General features: G+C 35.5%; 1 protein-coding gene across 1 annotated transcript; it reads right to left on the bottom strand.

Moving 5' to 3' along the window:
- Nucleotides 1-1312: 1312 nt before the first annotated feature.
- LOC122498757 lies at nt 1313-16223 on the bottom strand. The gene is made up of 2 exons (XM_043606666.1): nt 14379-16223; nt 1313-4390 (listed from the first exon to the last, which is right to left on the bottom strand). The coding sequence occupies exon 2, from the start codon at nt 4383-4385 to the stop codon at nt 2178-2180; it is 2208 nt and encodes a 735-aa protein (XP_043462601.1). The 5' UTR covers nt 4386-4390; nt 14379-16223; the 3' UTR covers nt 1313-2177.
- Between the last annotated feature and the right edge of the window lie 8430 nt (nt 16224-24653).

Below are 24653 nucleotides of genomic sequence, written 5' to 3'. Positions count from 1 at the left end.
CACGGAGGAATATTTATCTATTATTCTATTCTATTTATTTACTATTGCATATTATTATTAAATTATCATTATAGATGATTAACTATTTCTGTTATTGGTGTTAAGAATTGAGAAGAGAAAAGAGAATCATGCTTATTTTAGTGGTTGTATTTCTCTTCTCTTTTCAATTGCTCTATTATGCATTCTGTCGCGTTACACTCATTATCACCTTCGCGGTGGGGGTGATTCACTCTCGCTGCACTTGACCGTGTTCGTACCTTCTCATTAGTATAGTTTAGACGTGCGACGATTCTACAAAAATTAATATGTGCGGTCAAGTGTGTGTAGTTCGCGGTGCTTTACATTTTTGGATTATTCGTGATTACAATAGAGATATACGGCAAAAGTGGTAAAAATTCTTTACTAATAGGTGGACATATCATTCTGTAAGTGTATTAATATTCATTAATATATATATATTACACACACACATGTCATTTTTAGATTGAAACAAATTTTCGTATTGTTCAATTAAAGAAACAATTATTCAAACATAAAATTAATAATCAATTTTCCAATAGTTTTTTTTTTTTTTTTTTTTTTTTGAATAATTTATATTTATAATAAACATAATTATTTGAACAATTATTTCTTAAATTAAAATATTAGACCAATTTTAATTCAACAATTCACGTCACAAATTGGCGATAATTCGGTACTAACTTGTTTTATAATTTTAAAAGAATTTAGTGCCATTATTAAAATTTTATAATATGATGTTAATAATAATTTTAAAGTAATCGAATAATAGCCATTAATGACTACCAATTAATTAATTGTTTGTTAATTAACAACAGTCACCAGTAATTATTCGGTAGTGCACACATACACATTTATACATAAGTGTATATTTGTTTATTTATTTATAATTTATTTTATTGTCGTTATTATCATTATATATATTTATTTATTTAACAAAAATTTTAATAATTGATTTTTTTTTTTTTTTTTTTTTTGTTTAGTTATTATTGTTTATTAAATTTTAATTATTTATTTATTTATTTATACTACTAATGATAACAACAATAATTTATTAAATAACAGCTGATAATATAATTTGCTCATAATACTTATAAAATAAATAATCATTGGCAATAACTGTTCATGATTATCGATTACCAATAAATATTTTCCTTTTAGTACGATCGTATGCATATAGATTTTTTTTTTTTTTTTTTTTTTTTTTTTTTTTTTTTTTTTTGAATATATATTTAATTGTTTTTGTATTGTTTTTGTATTGTTTTTTTTTTTTTTTATTTATTGATTTATTTATTTGTTTTTGTGATTTTATTTAAATGTTGTTTTATAATATTAATTATATGTCTCTATTTATTTGTATATATGTTTACTATTTATTGTTTGTATATATCATTTTATGACAGCACACATGCGTGTTCAAAATCTCTTTTTGATTTTAAAGTTATTTAGAAACAACAACAACAACAGTAGGCTTCCACTATAGTAAATTACTTAGATTTATTTATCAATTCTCCCCGAAATATTTAGGGTAAAACTCTGAGGCGTTTTGAAAATGGCAAGGTACTGACCCAAAACTCCCATAAGCCATGGGTGCTTTCCTTCATGAAATATGAAGGCAAGCACTATTTGTTGGTTATATGGTAGGAAGGAAATCTGACCTTTCTGTAGTGTGTGCGCCTCTGAGCGGCAAGATCTTGGTAAGACCGTTAAAAGTTTCACCGCTATAGTAAATTCTTTTCTCAAATTTTAAACGAAGAGAAGGTTGTGGATACGTCCCGACGGTACCGGCACCATTGTCAAAACGCCTTTGGGAATGTATTATCTTTTTATACATCAATATATATATATACACCAAAAACTAGCAATGAAAGAGTGCTGACCCAACACTTCCGCACACCATGAGTGCCTGCTTTATGATTTTTGGTCACATAAAGCAATCACTCGTTGGGTACGCGGCAGGAGGGAGAACGGGCAAATGAGAAGCCTCTGGTGGCAGTTAAACCTTAATGTTTTTCCGTTAGACCATCGCAGACTGCTCTAATTAAATATGGAGTATTAATACTCCGAGCCGCGGATTTTTCTCTCCAGCACAAAAACATTGCTAACCCTTGCTGTATATGTTTTTTTTTTTATTGTTAATTATACCTTATGTTACCTTACTAAAATGGTTGAAGATGTTGCGTTGGTAGAATAGTACCTGGCCTTGGACTCGCTGTTGGCGATGTTGATATTACTCCGGATGTTGTTGGTACGGGAATAAATTGCAATTCCGTTTGATGTGATGTTGAGGTTAATGGGGTATCAACTGACCCCATGTTGATTGAATGACCTTCCTTCAGTGCTACTGCACTGCTTGCTTTAGGATCCGTGGTTTCGTTGCTGGGGTGACATCTGGAAGAGGTCAAATAAATGACCTTGGAATTCGGAATGACAGAATAGTTTCCTGTTGTCTCGGTCCGGCAGTCAGCTGCTACTTCGGATTGTTTTTGTGTAGGTTTTAGGATATTTGAAAAGTGGTTAGCTCCACTTGAAATAGGTTTTCTACATAGGTACAGTATGATGCATATAATAATTAGCATCGAACCTCCGTAAGCTCCATAAACAAGGGTTGTATGTTTATTTTTAAATTGTTTCTGGACTGCTAGGTCTTCTAATTCTTCTTCCAATTCGTATAGAGTTTTCGAATTTGCTTCAAAACTGGACATTTTTGATCCAAGACTTTTTACTTCTACATGCCGGTCTTCTAGGGTTATTGCAAGATCAGCATGGGTTGCTAATAGGGGTGACACCTTCATAACATCCAGATGTAACTCAGTTTCGAAGATAAGCGATGTTTGACCCTTTTGTTCTGATGTAGCTGGGATGGTGACGTCTTTTGTTTTTACGGAGCATCCTGGAGCTAGTTTCATCATACCTACTCCGGTTAAATTCACCTTAACGGGAGTCATTGAATGACAGTAGATAGTAATCACTTCTGGTCGGGCAAATGAGTACAGCCATGCTGACAGGGTTCTTAATGGTTGCCAGTAAGATTCAGGTGCTGTAGTAATTTTAATTGTGCAAGATCTCATGGCTTCAATAGATGGTTGGTCCAAGAGTAAGGGTTCACATCCTGGTCTCTCTCGCACGTCGTAGATTGGTACTCCTTCCAGGCAAGCATGATAGGCTGCAGTTGAGCGGCATTCCTTCCATTCCTCCTGGTGGATCAGCAGGTAGGTTCGTTTATCTTCGTCGATAATTAAATAATCATAATCAGAGCTGATGTAGGCTCTTTGAGTACCACTACCCAAAGATTCTTGTATTGTTGGAAGAGGATGGATTTTAAAGGACTGGTATTTGTGTCTTTCCAAAAGAGGGATGTCGATCATGACCTTCAACTTATGGTTATCGCACCAGATGGAAATGGTGGCGATTCGAATAAGCTCGTCGATGCTGACCTTGGGTCCAGGTAGAGGAAAATAAACATCTGTCAGATTGTCTTGGATCTCTCGCATGATTGGTTCAAGTTGGTTTGATGAGATGATTCCGGGATGAAGCCGATTTTGTCGAGCTTCATGGACAGCATTCAAGATGGTGGATGTAGCTTTGATGTTGTGGTCCAATCCGATTTTAAGTGCCTCCATTAATAGTATTATGGATTGTCTTCGTTCTTCTGCTTCTTTCCAGGTAGCGCTTTTTCCTTCTCTCAAAAGTAAATTTTGTAGATCCTGACGTAGGTTATCCATTTGGCCTTGTTGATTGACATATTGAGTGTGAATGATGTCCAATTGAGAGCGGACAATGTGAGTTTGTTTTCCCAAGTACCTGGTCAGATTACTTTGGGCTTGGTTCAGGTCTTCGATAGCCGCATCGTACCGTTCTCCGTCGTCATAATTTAGAACGCCTGCGATGGGCCCAGCTATTTTTCCCAAAAATCCAAGGAGAGGAACACTCCGTCTTACTTTTAGTTGTGACGACATTTTCCTTGGTAGGCTCGTCCTGGTATTTTCTAATTCCTCGATCTGTCCTCGGAATTGAAGTTGTAATTCTGATGCCATCTCCCATTTATCTCCCCATTGAAATTGATACATGGTTTGCTCGCACCAATTTTCTCCTGGTCTGCAATATTCCTTGAGCCTTTCCAGTCTCAACTTCAAATCATTATAATGGCGAATTTGTTTTCCGATGTCTAGAAACACAGCCACCCTCCATCTGCTAGTCGACCGTCGAACTTCTCCGAAATGTTCAAAATAGACTCCACTACTGATGTTGAAAGGTGTAATTTGGAAAAATGTGCTGGTCGTCGGGTCGTTTGCTAGGGAATCATCAGAATTAGCTCCTGCTGTTAGAACGAGGCACAAGGCAATAGTGATCCATTCCATCGTCATTTTACCTAAAATCAAAATTATGTTAATGATAACTCAGAGGGAAGATAATGGTTAAAAATGGGCAACCATTATCTTATCTTTATGCTTGGCGAATCTCTCGCCATTTTCATCTTCCAAGATAACGTTATTATTTTGGGTTAACCCTACGACGACATAAGGGCCATTTGCACGAGAATCGAATTTATTATTCCGGATTTCTTTATATGTGTAAACTTGATCACCGACCTTGACCTTAGAAGGCCGAGCTTTAGAATCATGCCATTCCTTTGATCGTTCTTTTGCTTTGATCACTCGCTGGGCGGCCAGGTTCTGTAACTCATGCATTCTAACGATTAAATCTCTCAAGTAAACACCATAAGTTTCCAATTCGGGGCCCTGTGGGAATGAACTGGGAACCCGGGCGGTTCGACCAAAAACCAATTCGTACGGTGTGAAATTTGTAGCTTCATGGACCGATGTATTATAATTAAACATCGCAAAAGGAAGTAGACGATCCCAATCGTCAAAATCATTTGCATAATGTTTAATATAATCTGTCAGCTCAATATGGCTCCTTTCTAATGCACCATTTGTTTGAGGACGATAACCGGAAGTAGTAAGTTGTTTTACGCCGAAAATTCTTTCGAGTTTTCGCATCAAAGAACTCACAAAGCTTCCTCCTCTATCTGTAAGCACACATCTAGGTGCTCCATACAGAGAGAAAAGGTTTGTTGCCACAGCATGGGCGATAGTAGTGGTTTTGATATCCGGAATAGGTACCGCGATGCAGTATTTACTAAAATTATCCTGCATGGTAAGAATATGTCGATTCCCATTGGGAGTAGTTCTCAATTTTCCCACTGTATCTAGGGATACCTTGTCGAAGGGTATTGCTGGGGTATCCGTTATCAACATAGGTTCGCGAGTTCGAGCCCTAACAAGTTTATTTTCAAGACAGCTTCTACATTTTCGAATAAATTGTGTCACATCATCCCGTAATCTAGGCCAATAATATCGTTCGCGTATTCGCCTGTAGGTCTTTGTAATGCCCTTATGCCCACCAATTAAACTACCATGATATTCGGTTATTATTTTCGAGCGTAATTCTGGGGGAGGGACTTCAATCTTTCCGTGGCACAAGGTGATTTTTACATCACCACCGCGGAATATTCCTGCTAATATGCCCGCCATAGTCGTTTGGGGGAGAGTACCTAACAGGTCTCCGGAATTTGCCATCCGGCAATGGGTTTGATTATCTAAAACTAAAGCGTGTTTCAAGTTTCGTAACCCTGTTGTAACGTCACTCCAATCAAGTTCGTCGAAATGTTTTTTCTTTACTACGATTGAATAAATTTTGTATTTTCCACAAAGGGTAACCTGAACTTGTCCTTTTATTGGATTGTTATCCCGGATGTCCTGTAAGTTAATTTTATCAGTAGCAATTAGGAGTTTTGAAATTGAATCAACGGGTTCACAATCTTCGGAAATAAAATGGGCAATATTGTCTTTCTTATAGGTCAATGGTTCTGTCCATTGGTGGAAAACATTTTCCGGATTTTCCTTGAATTTTTCATGTGTAGTAGTAGTAGTTTGTTCGTTGTCAGAGGGTTCGGGGGAGGAAGAAGAGGGGGACTCTACATCCGAAATGTTAATATAGATTGGTAACCTTGTGTGAGGGATAGGCATCGTTGGTGGGGGTAATTCTATATTATTTGAATGTAGTCTTCGAGGCACTATGTTTGTTTTTCTTCCCACTTCTTCGTCTTGTTCTTCGTCGTTTTCTGCTTGAAAATCTGCGAATGGGGTAGATTGTGCAACTGGAGCTGGCAAGGTTCTAGGAGTAAAAACCGGAAGACTGGTTGCAGGATTCTCATGGATGCTTTCTTCTTCAATTACTTCGGGCGTATCCTGGAAACGTACCACACTTCGTTTTCTTTTAGGGCAAGAATAACTCATTACTGGAGTATCCTGCTGAGCTCCACTGGCATAGGGGCTGAAAGAAGGAGCTTTGTGTTCCGAGGATGGTCTTGATTCTTTTGGAGAAGTGTTGTTGTCGGTGTGAGTTGGCTCTCGCTTTTTGTTGACATTATCCAGGAATCTTTTTAGTCTTGCTGTGAATTCGCTATCATTGGTTCCTTTGCAAGGATCCAAGGATTCTAGATAGTTAAGATATTCTTCATCGCTCTCTCCGTCGGAAACATGAGTCTTCTTTTTAGGTGTTCGACCCATTCCTTCATAGTCCCATGCTAAGGTTTGGTTGGATTGATTCAAGTTGCTGAATTCACGACGTTTCAGAGATTCATCGAATCGCCTAATTGATTGATCTAGTGAATTTTCTTGATCTTCAGGATCTGCTGGATTTTGCTGTGGTTCCTGATCAGTTTCTGATTCCGGTTCCGAACTTTCTTCACTATCGGGAGGTGGTGGAGGTATTGCGACGATCACATGCTCCGGGGAAATTTCTTCCACATCTTCTTGATCTGCTGATTCGCTGGAAGATGAACTGGAGTCTGAAGGAGGTTCTAGAAGGGCGCCTTCCCTTGCTAGTCGATCTGCATTTTCGTTTCCATTTATTCCATCGTGACCAGGCACGTGTTCCCATATAACATCCAAACCTTTCATTGCTTTAACTAATCGTTCGTAGGCACTTTTATTTTTGACAGGTTTATTTTCGTTGGTTTTCCAGTCGTTTTCCTGCCATTTTGGTACCCACTCTTGGATTCCTTGGACAAGTACCTTGGAGTCAGTTTTTATCCTTAGTTGATTTATCCCTGCTCGTTTCGCCTTTTTGATAGCCGTTGTTGCAGCCTCAATTTCGGAAGCGTTGTTGGTTTGTCTACCTGTGGACCGCTGAGAGACGTTAAGTGGGTGTCCAGGACCGAACCATACTCCAATCCCTGCACGTGGTCTTATTCCGCCATTGTCACAACATGCACCATCTACATAAACATCTGTGTAGGAACTAGACATAGGGGGGATACACGGGGTTGATGGTTGGTCAGTTGTTTCTTTTTGCGTAATCGGAATTTTAGGTGGGAGCTGAGGGGGAACACTAGGGAACACACTATGACTTGCACGGAATACCGGGGCGTCCGAATTTTCTTCCTTGTCGGTTTCTGTCGTTGATTCATCTGAAGAAGAAGATTCGTCTTCCTGGTGACGGGCCTTCTCTCGTATTTCTTGTTTTCTTCTCCTCAATCTTTCACCAATACTACTCACATCTGGATCTACAGGTTTCGAACCTGGAGGGGGAACATAAGGTTCTTCATCATGGGGTTCCTTAGGTTTGGTTGATCCTATGGGTCGTCCTCTCTTGGGAATAGTGAGCTTTGCAGGTGACGCTGCTGGATTTCTCGTGAGTATTTTCCTCGGCACAACTGGTATTTCCTTTGATGTGGTGGGCATTTTGGAACCTTTCGTGGAACTAGTGGCCTTGGGGTTCGATGATGAAGTAGAGGGGTTTTGTTTATTCGCATAAGGAGGCTTTTCTAGTCTTGTAGAAGGACCTTCTTTCTTTGACGCCACAGGAAGTTTATAAGTAGGGTTAGGTTGTAGTGTTGAAACCTCTAAAGGGTTCTTGGGTTTAGGTTCAACGTTAGAAGAACGTGGGGCTTTTTGTTGAATTTTGCTATTGTCACTCGATCGACTCGCTCGTGCACTGGCACTAATCACTTTTTGTTTCGCACCACTACTTATCGGAAGGGCGCGAAGAGGGAGTGATTTGATTTCAGAATTTTCGCGTTGGTCATCTAACTTATCCTGATCTGTTTCTTCCGAGGATTCGGTCCACTCTGACTCGGAAGATGCAAAATTGTCCTTTTTGTCACTAGTGTCATTATCTTCGATAGGGTTGTTAGATAGGGCCTCGACAATTCTATTTATTTTCCCGGGTTTGTACTCGAATTTATAACGGTAGTCTCGAAGTTTTAATCGCCATTTTTGAAGTCGCGTTCCTGGATTCTCGATATAACTTATCCAGTGAACTGGTTCACAGTCACATGATAGGATAAAATCTTGATTATACAGGTAGGGCCTGAAATGTTCCACAGCGTATAACACTGCAAGGCACTCTTTTTCGGCATCGAGGTATTTTCTTTCGTTAGCGTTTAAGACTTTTGAGTAGTACGCGACGGGAAGGTCAATTTTGTCATGTTCTTGGGTCAACATTGAGCCAATGGCATATTCAGAAGCGTCTGTCGTGAGTTTAAACGGTTTTGTGAAATCTGGGTATTGTAAGATGGGTCTTTTACACAGGGCTTTTCTGAGTTTTCTGAAACTTTTCTGTTGCGTATCGCCCCATTTCCATTCTTCTGTTTTCTTTAATAGATCAGATAGAGGTTTGGCGATTTTAGCGTACTCTTTTATAAAGCGCCTGTAATAACCTGAAAGGCCTAGAAAACTCCTGACTTCAGTTTGAGTTTTCGGTACAGGAAAACGCTTGATGGCCTTAATTTTTGCTGGATTCGGTTTTATTCCATTTGCTCCGACAACGTGACCTAAATAGGCCACTTCCTTTTTTAGGAATTCGCACTTGTCGGGTTGGAGTTTTAGGTTTGCTTCTCGAAGTCTATTATATAGTCTTCGGGCTCGCCTATCATGTTCCTCAAGGGTATCAGAATAGATAATGATATCGTCGAGGTACACGAATGCTTCCGAATCAAGCATACCATCAAGAACGCTATTAAGAAGTCGCTGAAAAGTAGGGGGGGCATTTTTGATTCCCATAGGCATACGCTTGTATTCGAAATGTCCATTTCGAGAAGAAAAAGCCGTTTTGTGTCGGTCGTCCGGGTGAGTTTCCACCTGGTGAAAACCACTAGCGAGGTCGAAGACAGTAAAGTATGCTGCCGTCCCTAATTTATCCAATATGGCGGAAATATTGGGGAGGGGGTAGGCATCCCCTATTACCTTCTCATTAAGCGCTCGATAATCAATAACTACCCTCCACTTTCTTTTTCCCGAAGCGTCAAGTTTTTTCGGTACTATAAGAAGAGGGGAGTTATATGGGGAATTTGAGTTTCCGATAATACCGCTATTAAATTGTTTTAATAATTGTTCGTCAATTTGTGGTAGGGCTTCATCTGGGGATCGGTATTGCTTTTTATGAATTACCTTATCGTCAGTGGTGGGGATTCTGTGTTGGATTAAATGAGTGCAACTTAAAGGTTCCCCATTGAGATGAAAAATGTCGGCATATTCCTCGGCCCATTTATTTACAAGTTCTTTTTCTTCCGAATTTAAATGGGACACAAAAAGGGATTCTTTAACCTTTTGAACTCGCTCGGTGTAGGATAACAGTGGAGTGGAAAAATGGTCAGATTCTGAATCAGACAATTCTTCGCCCTCCAGTTTGCAAAAATCAAAAGGGATTAGTTCTTGGGGAGGCAATTCTATATCGATATCCTCTTCTGTAGTATTAATCGCTACGGCGTGACACACTCCATTTTTGCTACTTACTACGGCCTCGCCCAAGTATACACCTTTAGGGGTGTTAATTCGAGGGAGATAACCTTGTGACAAATCTGGATTGATCACGTTTATAGCGATTGGATTTCGAGTTCTGGCTCGGATTCGCAAAACCCTTTTAAAAGGTTTGATATGAGGTTTCAAAATCTCCTTTTCGGCCAGTGATTCCTTATCCACAAACGGGATAGGGGTCACTGGGTTGGAGAGAGTGACCAGGGTATTGTGCCAGAATGATATCTGGGCCCTTTCCTGTCGAAGGTAGGGCCGCCCTAGAATTCCATGTGTTGAAACAGGAAAATTATTTCTTACTACATGAAATTCAACAGGTGCACTTGCGATGTTAATTTGAATTGTACCAATCGTTCTCACTGTGTGATTCGTTATTCCCGTGATTTCTGTACTCTTGCTCGGGTCAAGAGTAAGGTCGGGATCTAAGGCACACAATTTGATTAGATTGGTGTCGGATCCTGGATCTACTAGAAACCTAATATCTGATTGTCTGAATTCTGGGGCCGTGAACTGCACTACTGGGGAGTCCTCGGCCGTGACTCCTGCTCGTAGGACCTTACGGAATTGTCCTTGAATTGGACACTCCGTTGACGCTGTGGGTTTGGACTCGTCGGCGCGTCGGTATGTCGAGTCTGTTGAAAGTTTAAATTTCCTGGAGGTCCAGGGGATGCTGCACGCGTAGGGGCCGCATTAAACTTGAAGTTTGAATTTTGTTCTTGATAGTTGCGATGAGATTGAGGTTGTTGGTATTGAGGGGGTTGAAAACTCATTGCTTGGATAGGGGGTTGGAAACTACCGAATTGTGACATCATCGAACGATAAAATGTCGCAAGTTGCTCAGGTGTAAATTGCAACACATCATTCGCCGATGTTTTCTGTGATCTATGTGACTCAAATCCTCTATCATTTTCCGACCTACGCTTTTCCGGATTAGAATTATTTTTCTCGACCTGTTTTGTATAAGGACTAGGTGATCGTGGATGTTCTTCGGCGCGAGCAATATGATAAGACGTACCTCTAGATCGGTCTGAGTACTTGTGCCTTTCTTCAGCACGAAGGGCATGCTCGAAGGCTTCACTAAGGTCTGCCGGATTTCTCGTGTCCACAAAAATAGACATTTCCTCTGGCAAGCCTCGAATGAATGCCTCAAGGGCGCAATCAATGATTGGTTTCATCATAATTTCGCTTTCAGAAGTATCCTGACAACGGACGGCCAAACCTTCTATTAATCGATAGCGTGCGTTATATTTTGCTTCTAAAGAATGTTTTGCCCCACTCAGTAGACCTTGTAGGCGGTCGTTATAATCACTAACCGTCTCTGATTGTTTTAGTCTAATGCTCATAATATTATCTAAATACCATTGATACTTCTTTGAAGAAGCAAATCTTTTCTTTAAATGGGACACTAACTCGTCTAATCTATTGAAACGTTTATCCCTTACGCTTTCTCTAGCCGCACCCTTTAATTTACTGAGGACGGCCTTGATGTATCCAGGCTCGGAAGTTCCTGTCAAAAACACAGCTCCATTAGCTACGTCTTGTAGGAATTCCTTCAAAGGTGGATTGCGTCCATCAAAAATAGGGATGTGATAAGTGCATTGTTGTAGCGTCATACACTCTAAGACTGAAGCCATCGCGGCTGTTGTATCAGGATTAGCATTGGCAGGAGGAGGGGTTAAATTTGCGAACGTGCTTCCGCACGCTAAACCGGCTCCTTGTGACACGGGGTCCGTCATTTTTAGTGCAAGTATATATATGTAGATAAAAAAAATTTTAATTGTTATTCTCGATAATTATTTTTCACCACCGCGGAATATTCCTGTTAATTTGCGCGGGATATTTCGAGGTTAAAAAAAAATAAAATGATTTGAAAAATTTTCAATTTTGATTTTCGGAAGGTGTTTTAGTTAACAGCTGATTATAACGCGTCGCTATCCGGTTCAAAGTGGAAAGGTCAATGACCAATCGACCTCTCGGGGTCCTAGGGTCTCGTTTAATCCATATACCAGGCGCAGGGGTGGGGATAGCAATATTATGGTGGGACATAACCCTTAATTAAAAATTTTGTTTCCCCTTTTTTTTTTTTATTTATTTATATATATATATATATATATAATTTTTTTTTTTTACAAATGGGGTGAACAATAGAAATTGGAGAAATTGGTAGAAAAGAGAAATTAATAAAACGAAAGAAAAGCTTTAATTTAGTTTTCCTTTTCCCTATTTTCCAAAGCCAATTTTACTCGACGCTCGATTTCTTTTCGTTTGTTTATGAGAACTAACTCGGCAAGACAATCATGAAATTCTTTCCATGAGCTTAGGGAGTTTTCCGAATTTTCCGACGAGGTTTCTTTTTGATTTTCGAGGTTACGTCTTGCTGCTATACGTTTATTTATATTTTCGTCACTCATAAGTTCTTTTTCTAATTTAGTGTAATTCTTAACTCTTATCAAGTTCCTCAGTTTCTTTCCTCCGTAAACATTTTTACATTTATGAGGCATTGCAAAACATTCTTGACAATTTAAGATAAACTAAAAGAAGCTAGATAAAAAAAATTGAATATAAAAATTTTTATGAGGACGTGGGAAAAGAAAAAAAAAAAGATACCCTTTTGTTTTATTTAATCAATCACAATGACGTCATCGTTGTAATTTACCGTAGTGTCGCTGTCAGAACTGTTGCTGTCAGAAATCAAAATAGGGGTGGGTACAATCTTGATCTTTTCTCCGTTGTAATTTTCGATACGTTTTACTCTCAACCGTAAGGTGGGGGTATCTGTAAGAATGTCTGCTGAATGTACCAAGGTCAAAGAGAGTTTTCTCAAATCCCGACCATTTATTACAGTGCCCCTTTTAAATGGGAACTTTGGGTTAAACACTATAAAATAGTGTAATCTCTCTGGAAGATTATTTTTAATATTAGTGTTAGTCAAGGAGGAAAAGGTTTCAGAAGGAATTGTTTGAGAGATAGCAGAATTTGAAATATTTGCCTCTACTGAAAATTCTTCTTGTACTCTTTCTTGTGTTTTAATAGAAGTAGGAAGTGATTTGATTAAAGTTGTGTTTGATTTTCTTTTTGGTCTATTCTTTCTGCGAGTTCTTTTTCCTCTTTGTCTAAAATTATTCGACATTGCGATTTATCATAGTGACAAAAATTCTTCTCATTCCTTCACAACAAATAAAATATTTTTAGGATTGTTTTGTAATAGAATTTCGGAGACTTGTCTTCCAGTGAGCGAATCACGGAGACTTGTCGTCACGGACTATCTATAACAAAATTAAAAATTAAAAATTAAACGTCTAGTTTGAATTTTTAATTTAAAAAAAAAATATTTTACTTGAGAGAAAATAATTAGAGAATTTGTTTAAGAATAAAAATTAACAACGCCTTATTCTCTCCATATAGTAATATATTATTTTAAAATTATTTTGTGATAGAATTTCGGAGACTTGTCTTCCAGTGAGCGAATCACGGAGACTTGTCGTCACGGACTATCTATGACAAAATTAAAAATTAAAAATTAAATGTCTAGTTTGAATTTTTAATTTTCAAAAAAAATATTTTTATTTGAGAGAGAATAATCCGTTCAAGAAGAAAAATTAAACAAATTCTTCATTTTTTTTTTTCATATAGTAATATATTATTTTTAAATTATTTTGTGATAAAATTTCGGAGACTTGTCGTCCAGTGAGCGAATCACGGAGACTTGTCGTCACGGACTATCTATGACAAAATTAAAAATTAAAAATTAAATGTCTAGTTTGAATTTTTAATTTTCAAAAAAAAAAAAACATATATTTCCCTCAAGAAAGAATAATTAGAGTATTTACTTAAAATAGAAATAGACCAAAACACTTATTCTCTCAACAAAAAGGAATGTATTATTTAGGATTATTTTAAAAGTAGAATTTCGGAGACTTGTCTTCCAGTGAGCGAGTCACGGAGACTTGTCGTCACGGACTATCTACAATTAAGGTCCCAAAATTGAATTAAAATAATTTTTAATTCTATGTCAACATACCCTTTGTTAGAAAGAAAGAGGTGATATAGAGAAATTTGAAAATTTAAAAATAAGAAAGAATTATTAAGTGAAAATTTCGAAAGGAAATAGAAATCCCTTATAAGAAAATTCCTCCCTTAAATTCTAAGGGGTAGCAACGTCAGGAAAAATCCCACCGCTGCCACCATCAGTTTGTTACGAACGAGAAAATATTTAAATAATTAATATAGTTGATTTAACTATAATGATTATTTTAGGCTTTTGAGATGGCCCTATTTTCCAGTTTGTTGGAGGAATTCAAACTGCCAGAGCGTGAGCTCTGTTTATCTTACTGGGATTCGTGTTTCCTAGTTGCCAAAATTCAGAAATTAATTAAGGAAGGGGGGGGGGGGGTAAGGAAAATGTAGAAAATTAATAGAAAGAAAAATTAAAATAATAGTTATGATTTATTGTAAATTAAAGAAAGGATCCATCCGCCTCTCAAACAATAAAAGAAAGGAGGATGGGGTAAAACTAGCCAGAACGATACAGTTACTTACCCGTTCTGGAACCTTAAGTCTACCGCCAGAATTCTGCCGACGGGCGAAGATTTCACAATACACTCACACGTGCACAACTTATTGTTTTTTTTTTTTTTTTTCTTAGTTTCCTAAACCACTAAAAATAGGGCGGACGCGGCTACACCGTAAAACCGGCCGGTCATTTGACAAGAAAGAAAATTTTAAATTTATTTAAATAAAATCTCCCCCTTCACTATTTTAGCTTTAGGTGGCCCCGCGGATTTCGAGTTAAGAATTTTATTTTCGTCCGGCCAAATTGCTTGTATAAACATACAACCAATTTGGATCCTGTATACCGGACGGGAACGTTACGGATAATATTATTTTTATTCCGACAGAGATTGAGTCTCTGTGCCGTGGGAAACCGTACTGAACAATTTAGATATCTAATTAATGAGCTTATATAGTTTTACTTCCTTAAGAAATATGGAAAGGTGGGGACAGGGCGTTGGTCCTGTTGCCATGCCAAAATTGCTGAACTTGCATTTTGTGGAATCGGTTCATTGCACTATGTTGAAATAAATTCCTTTTTCTTGTATTCTTAGAAAGAATATTTTCTTTTTAATATTCTTTTAATTATTGAAACAATTTTTAATTTGTTTATTTATTTATTTTATTTTTTTTTTAATTAATCTCTTAAAATAGGATTAATGTAAGTTGGAAATGATGGACATTTCAAAATAGAAATTCCATTCTATTTTGTAACCCTAAAAAAAAAGGTTGTTACAATTCCAACGTTAAATCATTTGTCAATAATTATTTTAATGTGCATTGGAATCTTCCGCAAGTTTGCAATTTATGGCGGGCAAGGTTTATAAGCTAGGTTGGTACAGGGAAACGAGAGATAAATTATATTTTTGAAAGAAAAGAAATAATAATAGAATTAATAATAATAATAGCCTAAACGTTCCCATCTTTATATATCGTATAATTGTTAATTGTATAAATATTTTTAATTAAGGCCGGGCCATCATTCACCCTATTTTCAAGGTTCGAAAAATTAAAAAAAATGCATTTAAAATTGAAGGCAGACGATTATAGTAACATTCGCCGTTAGTGTGAGAGAGAAAGAGCGATAGGATAGAAGAGTACACTATACTCCGTAAGAACAATATGCCTGAGAGAGAACGCTTCGATGCTATACACAATCTTCTTTCTCTCTCGCACAATGTCAAGGGGAGCGTGGGGAGCGCGGGAAGTCTTCACTCAACGCGTTGAGTGTAGCCTCACGTCTATTCTTCGTGTATATATATATATATGCATACAATATGCATTTCATTATTTTAATTCTAATAGTTAATAATTTTCCTTTTTACTGTTAATAACATGGATAATACACATATATGCACACATATACATATACCATAGCCATTGTTGTTGTTTTAAAACAAATTATAAATTCAATAAAATAATACCCTTTTATTAATCGATATTTATCAATATAGTTTAATTAATAATTGATAGTTTATTACTCGTGTAGGTTCCAAGGGCTTGCCTCATGAGTTGAATAAAATTTAAAAATATAAAATTATTTTGGTGTCATTGCCTCGCGAGTTGCACCATTTCGCTGACACCGAAATTCCTTAGTGCAATACGATCTTTAACTTCCTTCAACTTGGTTCGAAGGAAGTTTTAAAAGAATTTTAAATAAAATAATTTTCGAAATCTTTTTAAATTAAATATGGGCGTAACAGTAATTGTTAAATACAACTATATTGATAATTTATTATTATAAATTGTTACTACTTTCGTCAAAAATTAATTTTACGGATTTTGAAATTAGTGATTATACTGTAAATATTTTCTTCCTCTGTATATAATAAATTTTATGCATTAAAGAATTATAATGATCATTAACCGGGGTAACATATAGAACAAAGATTTATCTTCTTCATTGTAATCAGTGAATATTGTCCTGACTTGTTGACATAAAATAAAATCATCACGAATTTTCTTAATTACACTAACTAATAATTTATCAAATAAATATTAGGTATTCATAAAAGAAAACAGAATTATCAAAAAACCAGGAACCGCGTCGGAAACGAAACTAAATAGAAAATCACTTTCGTTTTAGTGTTTGAGTTGACACGAAACTAAATTAACAAAGTGACTTTAGTTTCAAGTCGACACAAAACTAAATTAACAAACTGAGTTTAGTTTCGTGTCGACTTGAAACTAAAGTAGGGGAAAGTGGGGCAAGACGGGGTACTTAAGGTTTAAAGCGCAAAAAAACGAAAATTATCGAATATATACTTTATTATTATTTTTAATTATTATCATCTTTGGGAATCAGTCTTTCGTAAAAAAGGCGTACAAAGGCCATCTGTTTCTTAAAAAAGCTTATAATTAATAATATTGAAAAAATTGCAAATCTCCCCATCTTGCCCCACCGGCGGGTAAGATGGGGTACTAAAAAAAACAACCTATTTCTGTCGACAAATTTTACAAGTAAAGGTTGCATCTTCATCTTCATGCATAACTGCAGTGAGCCCATTGGCCGCAGACAAAAAAAGCAGCCCAGCCTTCATTTGAGTCTAAATAATAACCATTGCAATAGAGACAAGGTGTATTTTCCACTTTACCATCACTAATTGATGATTTAACCTGACAAGCTTTTTTCTTTTAGGTCACTCTTATTTTATTCAGTCTTGATTTTAGTAGTTTTCTCAATTTCTCTTATTTCTCTTTTCTTTTGCTTAATTTGTGAACCCCGTCTTGCCCCACTCTTCCCTACCCATCTTGCCCGCACCTACGAAATTGAATAAAACGATTAATTACTACAATTTACGATTCAACAAAAAAAAAAAAAACATATGCTTCCCTTCTTCTGTAAGCCTTGACAGTTAGAAAAAAATTTATACAGTTCAATAACTGTTATTATTAAGTAATAAACACCTCCTAAAAAAAGTGAAAAAATGACAAGAAAATCGTCAAAAACAGTTTTTTTTAGTAAAACAGATAAAAGATTTGTTCTCATGGCTTTTAGGTTTTGCAAACAAGAAACTATCGTCTCTGTGCAGTATTATGTAAAATATAATCGCGATTGGTTAATTCGTTTGTTAAATAAGGCCGGCACCCCGACTTACCCGCTACCCCGTCTTGCCCCACTCGCCCCTAACTTTGTTAATTTAGTCTCGTGTCAAATCAAACACTAAAACGAAACTAGACTCTCGAGACGGTCCCTGCAAAAAACAAATATTAAAATACAAATTATACATTAATTTCTGTTTAATAATTATTTTTTTAGCCAAAGTTTGAAGATTATAAGTGTTGAAAATACTGACATTACATCAAACTATTATTGAGTAAATAATTTTGTACATTAAAATACTAATTCTACACAATAAAAAATATAAATTATACAAAAATATAATCTAAAAATCATAATTTTCTTTACACAGCTTTTCAAATCTTGTTAATTCAATCTTTTAGTTTCGACTTCTAAGTATAAACAAATGTTATAAATTTTTAATATTTCACTGCATGTTCTCTTCTCAACATTAACATTTATAAAAAATTCGTTACGCTATCAGACAATCGAAATTTGGTAAAAAATACATTAAAAATTTCTTTTTTTCAAATTTAAGAATTCTAATCTTCTGAAAATCACCTGAGTTCTAGTAGGGACTGGGCCCTACCCAATCCTGACGAAAAGAGAATTTTATTTCAATTTTTAAGTAGTAATAGGTCCACCCGTACGCTATCAGACAATCGAAATTTGGTAAAAAATACATTAAAAATTTCTTTTTTTCAAATTTAAGAATTCTAATCTTCTGAAAATCACCTGAGTTCTAGTAGGGACTGGGCCCTACCCAATCCTGACGAAAAAAAAATTTTATTTCAATTTTTAAGCAGTAGCACCCTCACCCGTACGCCATCAGACAATTGAAATTTGGTAAAAAATACATTAAAATTTCTTTTTTTCAAATTTAAGAATTCTAATCTTCTGAAAATCACCTGAGTTCTAGTAGGGACTGGGCCCTACCCAATCCTGATAAATACAGAATTTTATTTCAATTTTTAAGTAGTAGCAGGTCCACCCGCCCAATGGGAAATGCCAGTGTAGTGCCGATGCTCACCACTGGCGTAGTACTCAGACGATTGTTCGGCGTAGTCTAGCCGAGCCTCGACAATTAGTGCTGGCGCAGTACAGAATTTTTGTTTCGCCAAAGCTTGGACAAGCCACGGCGGCAAGTGCTGGCTGAGTATAGAAAAATTGTTCACAACGCTCTTTGCCAACATTGCTTTTTTGACATAAACTTGAAAAAAATTATAAAAAAAGTTTATGAATGTTTATAAATATAAATTTATTGAAAAAAATTAATATTTTACTTTTCAGTTGTTCATTTTTTATTCTTGTCAAATTTAATAATAACAATTTAACACAATTGTCTAATTTTGTAAATAATAAATTATTTAAACAAATTAAAATTATAAACAAAATTTAAACTTTAATCTCAATAATAATTTGGTTCCTATTAAAATACTATTATACTTCTTACTATGAATAAAAAATTATTAAAAAATTACCACGTAATTTAAGAATTACGTAAAATGTTAAATGCAATAAGTAAAGTAATTTAATTTTTAAAAATTTAGTTTAATTTATTTTATTTCAATTTATTATTTCTAACGTATCCCTATTTTTTCTCATCTTTGACTCAATAATTGTATGTCTGAATGATACTGAGATATTAAAATTTTACTGCACACACGTGTCGTTAGCATAGTGGTTAGAGCGTTAGTCTGTTAGTCCGTAGGTCGTAGGTTCGATTCCCCTCGTCAGCAATTTTGTTTATTTTCATAGGTTTGCGATATTTCTAGATTCCAATCGTCAGGTACTAAAATATGAAAATCTAATGCACACTTACTGTAATTGTTTATTATTTAATTTTTAAATGTTATAAACAATTTTTTTCTACTTCATTTACTATATCCATATTGTTAGTCTCCATCTTTAATACAATTTCTTTAAGAAGAGAAATATTTTATGAATAATAACTATTTATTAATATTATTTACCATTTTGTTGTTAAATTATTTATAATTATTAATTTACGACTAATTAATAACAATACGGCATTTATTGCGGCAATATTCTCAGCCAGCACTGGCCCAGTGCTGCGCCAGCGCTGTCTGGCAGCACTGACAGACAGTACTTCGGCAGCGCCGGACGGCGTTATCATCCCAGAGTTATGCCAGTGCTGGCTCTCAGCCTTGCCGCCAGTGCTGCCAGTGCTGGCGCAGTACTACGCCAGTTGTAAATTTCCCATTGGGCGTACGCTATCAGACAATCGAAATTTGGTAAAAAATACATTAAAAATTTCTTTTTTTCAAATTTAAGAATTCTAATCATCTGAAAATCACCTGAGTTCTAGTAGGGACTGGGCCCTACCCAATCCTGACGAAAAGAGAATTTTATTTCAATTTTTAAGCAGTAGCACCCTCACCCGTACGCCATCAGACAATTGAAATTTGGTAAAAAATACATTAAAAATTTCTTTTTTTCAAATTTAAGAATTCTAATCATCTGAAAATCACCTGAGTTCTAGTAGGGACTGGGCCCTACCCAATCCTGATAAATACAGAATTTTATTTCAATTTTTAAGTAGTAGCAGGTCCACCCGTACGCTATCAGACAATCGAAATTTGGTAAAAAATACATTAAAAATTCCTTTTTTTCAAATTTAAGAATTCTAATCATCTGAAAATCACCTGAGTTCTAGTAGGGACTGGGCCCTACCCAATCCTGATAAATACAGAATTTTATTTCAATTTTTAAGTAGTAGCAGGTCCACCCGTACGCTATCAGACAATCGAAATTTGGTAAAAAATACATTAAAAATTCCTTTTTTTCAAATTTAAGAATTCTAATCATCTGAAAATCACCTGAGTTCTAGTAGGGACTGGGCCCTACCCAATCCTGATAAATACAGAATTTTATTTCAATTTTTAAGTAGTAGCAGGTCCACCCGTACGCTATCAGACAATCGAAATTTGGTAAAAAATACATTAAAAATTTCTTTTTTTCAAATTTAAGAATTCTAATCATCTGAAAATCACCTGAGTTCTAGTAGGGACTGGGCCCTACCCAATCCTGATAAATACAGAATTTTATTTCAATTTTTAAGTAGTAGCAGGTCCACCCGTACGCTATCAGACAATCGAAATTTGGTAAAAAATACATTAAAAATTCCTTTTTTTCAAATTTAAGAATTCTAATCATCTGAAAATCACCTGAGTTCTAGTAGGGACTGGGCCCTACCCAATCCTGATAAATACAGAATTTTATTTCAATTTTTAAGTAGTAGCAGGTCCACCCGTACGCTATCAGACAATCGAAATTTGGTAAAAAATACATTAAAAATTCCTTTTTTTCAAATTTAAGAATTCTAATCATCTGAAAATCACCTGAGTTCTAGTAGGGACTGGGCCCTACCCAATCCTGATAAATACAGAATTTTATTTCAATTTTTAAGTAGTAGCAGGTCCACCCGTACGCTATCAGACAATCGAAATTTGGTAAAAAATACATTAAAAATTTCTTTTTTTCAAATTTAAGAATTCTAATCATCTGAAAATCACCTGAGTTCTAGTAGGGACTGGGCCCTACCCAATCCTGATAAATACAGAATTTTATTTCAATTTTTAAGTAGTAGCACCCCCACCCGAACGCCATCAGACAATCGAAATTTGGTAAAAAATACATTAAAAATTTCTTTTTTTCAAATTTAAGAATTCTAATCATCTGAAAATCACCTGAGTTCTAGTAGGGACTGGGCCCTACCCAATCCTGATAAATACAGAATTTTATTTCAATTTTTAAGTAGTAGCAGGTCCACCCGTACGCTATCAGACAATCGAAATTTGGTAAAAAATACATTAAAAATTTCTTTTTTTCAAATTTAAGAATTCTAATCATCTGAAAATCACCTGAGTTCTAGTAGGGACTGGGCCCTACCCAATCCTGACGAAAAGAGAATTTTAGTTCAATTTTTAAGTAGTAGCAGGTCCACCCGTACGCTATCAGACAATCGAAATTTGGTAAAAAATACATTAAAAATTTCTTTTTTTCAAATTTAAGAATTCTAATCATCTGAAAATCACCTGAGTTCTAGTAGGGACTGGGCCCTACCCAATCCTGATAAATACAGAATTTTATTTCAATTTTTAAGTAGTAGCACCCCCACCCGAACGCCATCAGACAATCGAAATTTGGTAAAAAATACATTAAAAATTTCTTTTTTTCAAATTTAAGAATTCTAATCATCTGAAAATCACCTGAGTTCTAGTAGGGACTGGGCCCTACCCAATCCTGATAAATACAGAATTTTATTTCAATTTTTAAGTAGTAGCAGGTCCACCCGTACGCTATCAGACAATCGAAATTTGGTAAAAAATACATTAAAAATTTCTTTTTTTCAAATTTAAGAATTCTAATCATCTGAAAATCACCTGAGTTCTAGTAGGGACTGGGCCCTACCCAATCCTGATAAATACAGAATTTTATTTCAATTTTTAAGTAGTAGCAGGTCCACCCGTACGCTATCAGACAATCGAAATTTGGTAAAAAATACATTAAAAATTCCTTTTTTTCAAATTTAAGAATTCTAATCATCTGAAAATCACCTGAGTTCTAGTAGGGACTGGGCCCTACCCAATCCTGATAAATACAGAATTTTATTTCAATTTTTAAGTAGTAGCAGGTCCACCCGTACGCTATCAGACAATCGAAATTTGGTAAAAAATACATTAAAAATTTCTTTTTTTCAAATTTAAGAATTCTAATCATCTGAAAATCACCTGAGTTCTAGTAGGGACTGGGCCCTACCCAATCCTGATAAATACAGAATTTTATTTCAATTTTAAGTAGTAGCAGGTCCACCCGTACGCTATCAGACAATCGAAATTTGGTAAAAAATACATTAAAAATTTCTTTTTTTCAAATTTAAGAATTCTAATCATCTGAAAATCACCTGAGTTCTAGTAGGGACTGGGCCCTACCCAATCCTGACGAAAAGAGAATTTTAGTTCAATTTTTAAGTAGTAGCAGGTCCACCCGTACGCTATCAGACAATCGAAATTTGGTAAAAAATACATTAAAAATTTCTTTTTTTCAAATTTAAGAATTCTAATCATCTGAAAATCACCTGAGTTCTAGTAGGGACTGGGCCCTACCCAATCCTGACGAAAAGAGAATTTTATTTCAATTTTTAAGTAGTAGCAGGTCCACCCGTACGCTATCAGACAATCGAAATTTGGTAAAAAATACATTAAAAATTTCTTTTTTCAAATTTAAGAATTCTAATCATCTGAAAATCACCTGAGTTCTAGTAGGGACTGGGCCCTACCCAATCCTGATAAATACAGAATTTTATTTCAATTTTTAAGTAGTAGCAGGTCCACCCGTACGCTATCAGACAATCGAAATTTGGTAAAAAATACATTAAAATTTATTTTTTTCAAATTTAAGAATTCTAATCATCTGAAAATCACCTGAGTTCTAGTAGGGACTGGGCCCTACCCAATCCTGATAAATACAGAATTTTATTTCAATTTTTAAGTAGTAGCAGGTCCACCCGTACGCTATCAGACAATCGAAATTTGGTAAAAAATACATTAAAAATTTATTTTTTTCAAATTTAAGAATTCTAATCACCTGAAAATCACCTGAGTTCTAGTAGGGACTGGGCCCTACCCAATCCTGATAAATACAGAATTTTATTTCAATTTTTAAGTAGTAGCAGGTCCACCCGTACACTATCAGACAATCGAAATTTGGTAAAAAATACATTAAAAATTTCTTTTTTTCAAATTTAAGAATTCTAATCATCTGAAAATCACCTGAGTTCTAGTAGGGTCTGGGCCCTACCCAATCCTGACGAAAAGAGAATTTTATTTCAATTTTTAAGTAGTAGCACCCCCACCCGAACGCCATCAGACAATCGAAATTTGGTAAAAAATACATTAAAAATTTCTTTTTTCAAATTTAAGAATTCTAATCATCTGAAAATCACCTGAGTTCTAGTAGGGACTGGGCCCTACCCAATCCTGACGAAAAGAGAATTTTATTTCAATTTTTAAGTAGTAGCAGGTCCACCCCTACGCTATCAGACAATCGAAATTTGGTAAAAAATACATTAAAAATTTCTTTTTTTCAAATTTAAGAATTCTAATCATCTGAAAATCACCTGAGTTCTAGTAGGGACTGGGCCCTACCCAATCCTGATAAATACAGAATTTTATTTCAATTTTTAAGTAGTAGCACCCCCACCCGAACGCCATCAGACAATTGAAATTTGGTAAAAAATACATTAAAAATTTATTTTTTTCAAATTTAAGAATTCTAATCATCTGAAAATCACATGAGTTCTAGTAGGGACTGGGCCCTACCCAATCCTGACGGATAGAGAATTTTATTTCAATTTTTAAGTAGTAGCAGGTCCACCCGTACGCTATCAGACAATCGAAATTTGGTAAAAAATACATTAAAAATTTATTTTTTTCAAATTTAAGAATTCTAATCACCTGAAAATCACCTGAGTTCTAGTAGGGACTGGGCCCTACCCAATCCTGATAAATACAGAATTTTATTTCAATTTTTAAGTAGTAGCAGGTCCACCCGTACGCTATCAGACAATCGAAATTTGGTAAAAAATACATTAAAAATTCCTTTTTTTCAAATTTAAGAATTCTAATCTTCTGAAAATCACCTGAGTTCTAGTAGGGACTGGGCCCTACCCAATCCTGATAATACAGAATTTATTTCAATTTTTAAGTAGTAGCACCCCCACCCGAACGCCAGCAGACAAATTGAAATTTGGGTAAAAAGAATACATTAAAAATTTATTTTTTTCAAATTTAAGAATTCTAATCATCTGAAAATCACATGAGTTCTAGTAGGGACTGGCCCTACCCAATCCTGACGGGATAGGAGAATTTATTTCAATTTTTAAGTATGTAGCAGGTCCACCCGTACGCTATCAGACAATCGAAAATTTGGTAAAAAATACATTAAAAATTTCTTGTTTTCAAATTTAAGAATTCTAATCATCTGAAAATCACCTGAGTTCTAGTAGGGACTGGGCCCTAACCCAATCCTGAACGAAAAGAGAATTTTATTTCAATAGGGGGGGGGGGGGGTTAAGCAGTAGCACAGCACTACCTCACGCCGACGCCCATCAGACAATTGAAATTTTTGGTCCAAAAATACATTAAAATTTCTTTTTTTCAATTTAAGAATTCTAACTT

Source organism: Leptopilina heterotoma, unplaced genomic scaffold (assembly GCF_015476425.1).
Source record: "Leptopilina heterotoma isolate Lh14 unplaced genomic scaffold, ASM1547642v1 Lhet_159, whole genome shotgun sequence".
NCBI classification, from domain to species: Eukaryota; Metazoa; Arthropoda; class Insecta; order Hymenoptera; family Figitidae; genus Leptopilina; species Leptopilina heterotoma.
Note: the sequence above shows the minus strand (reverse complement) of the source record. Positions and strands in the feature narration are given on the sequence as shown.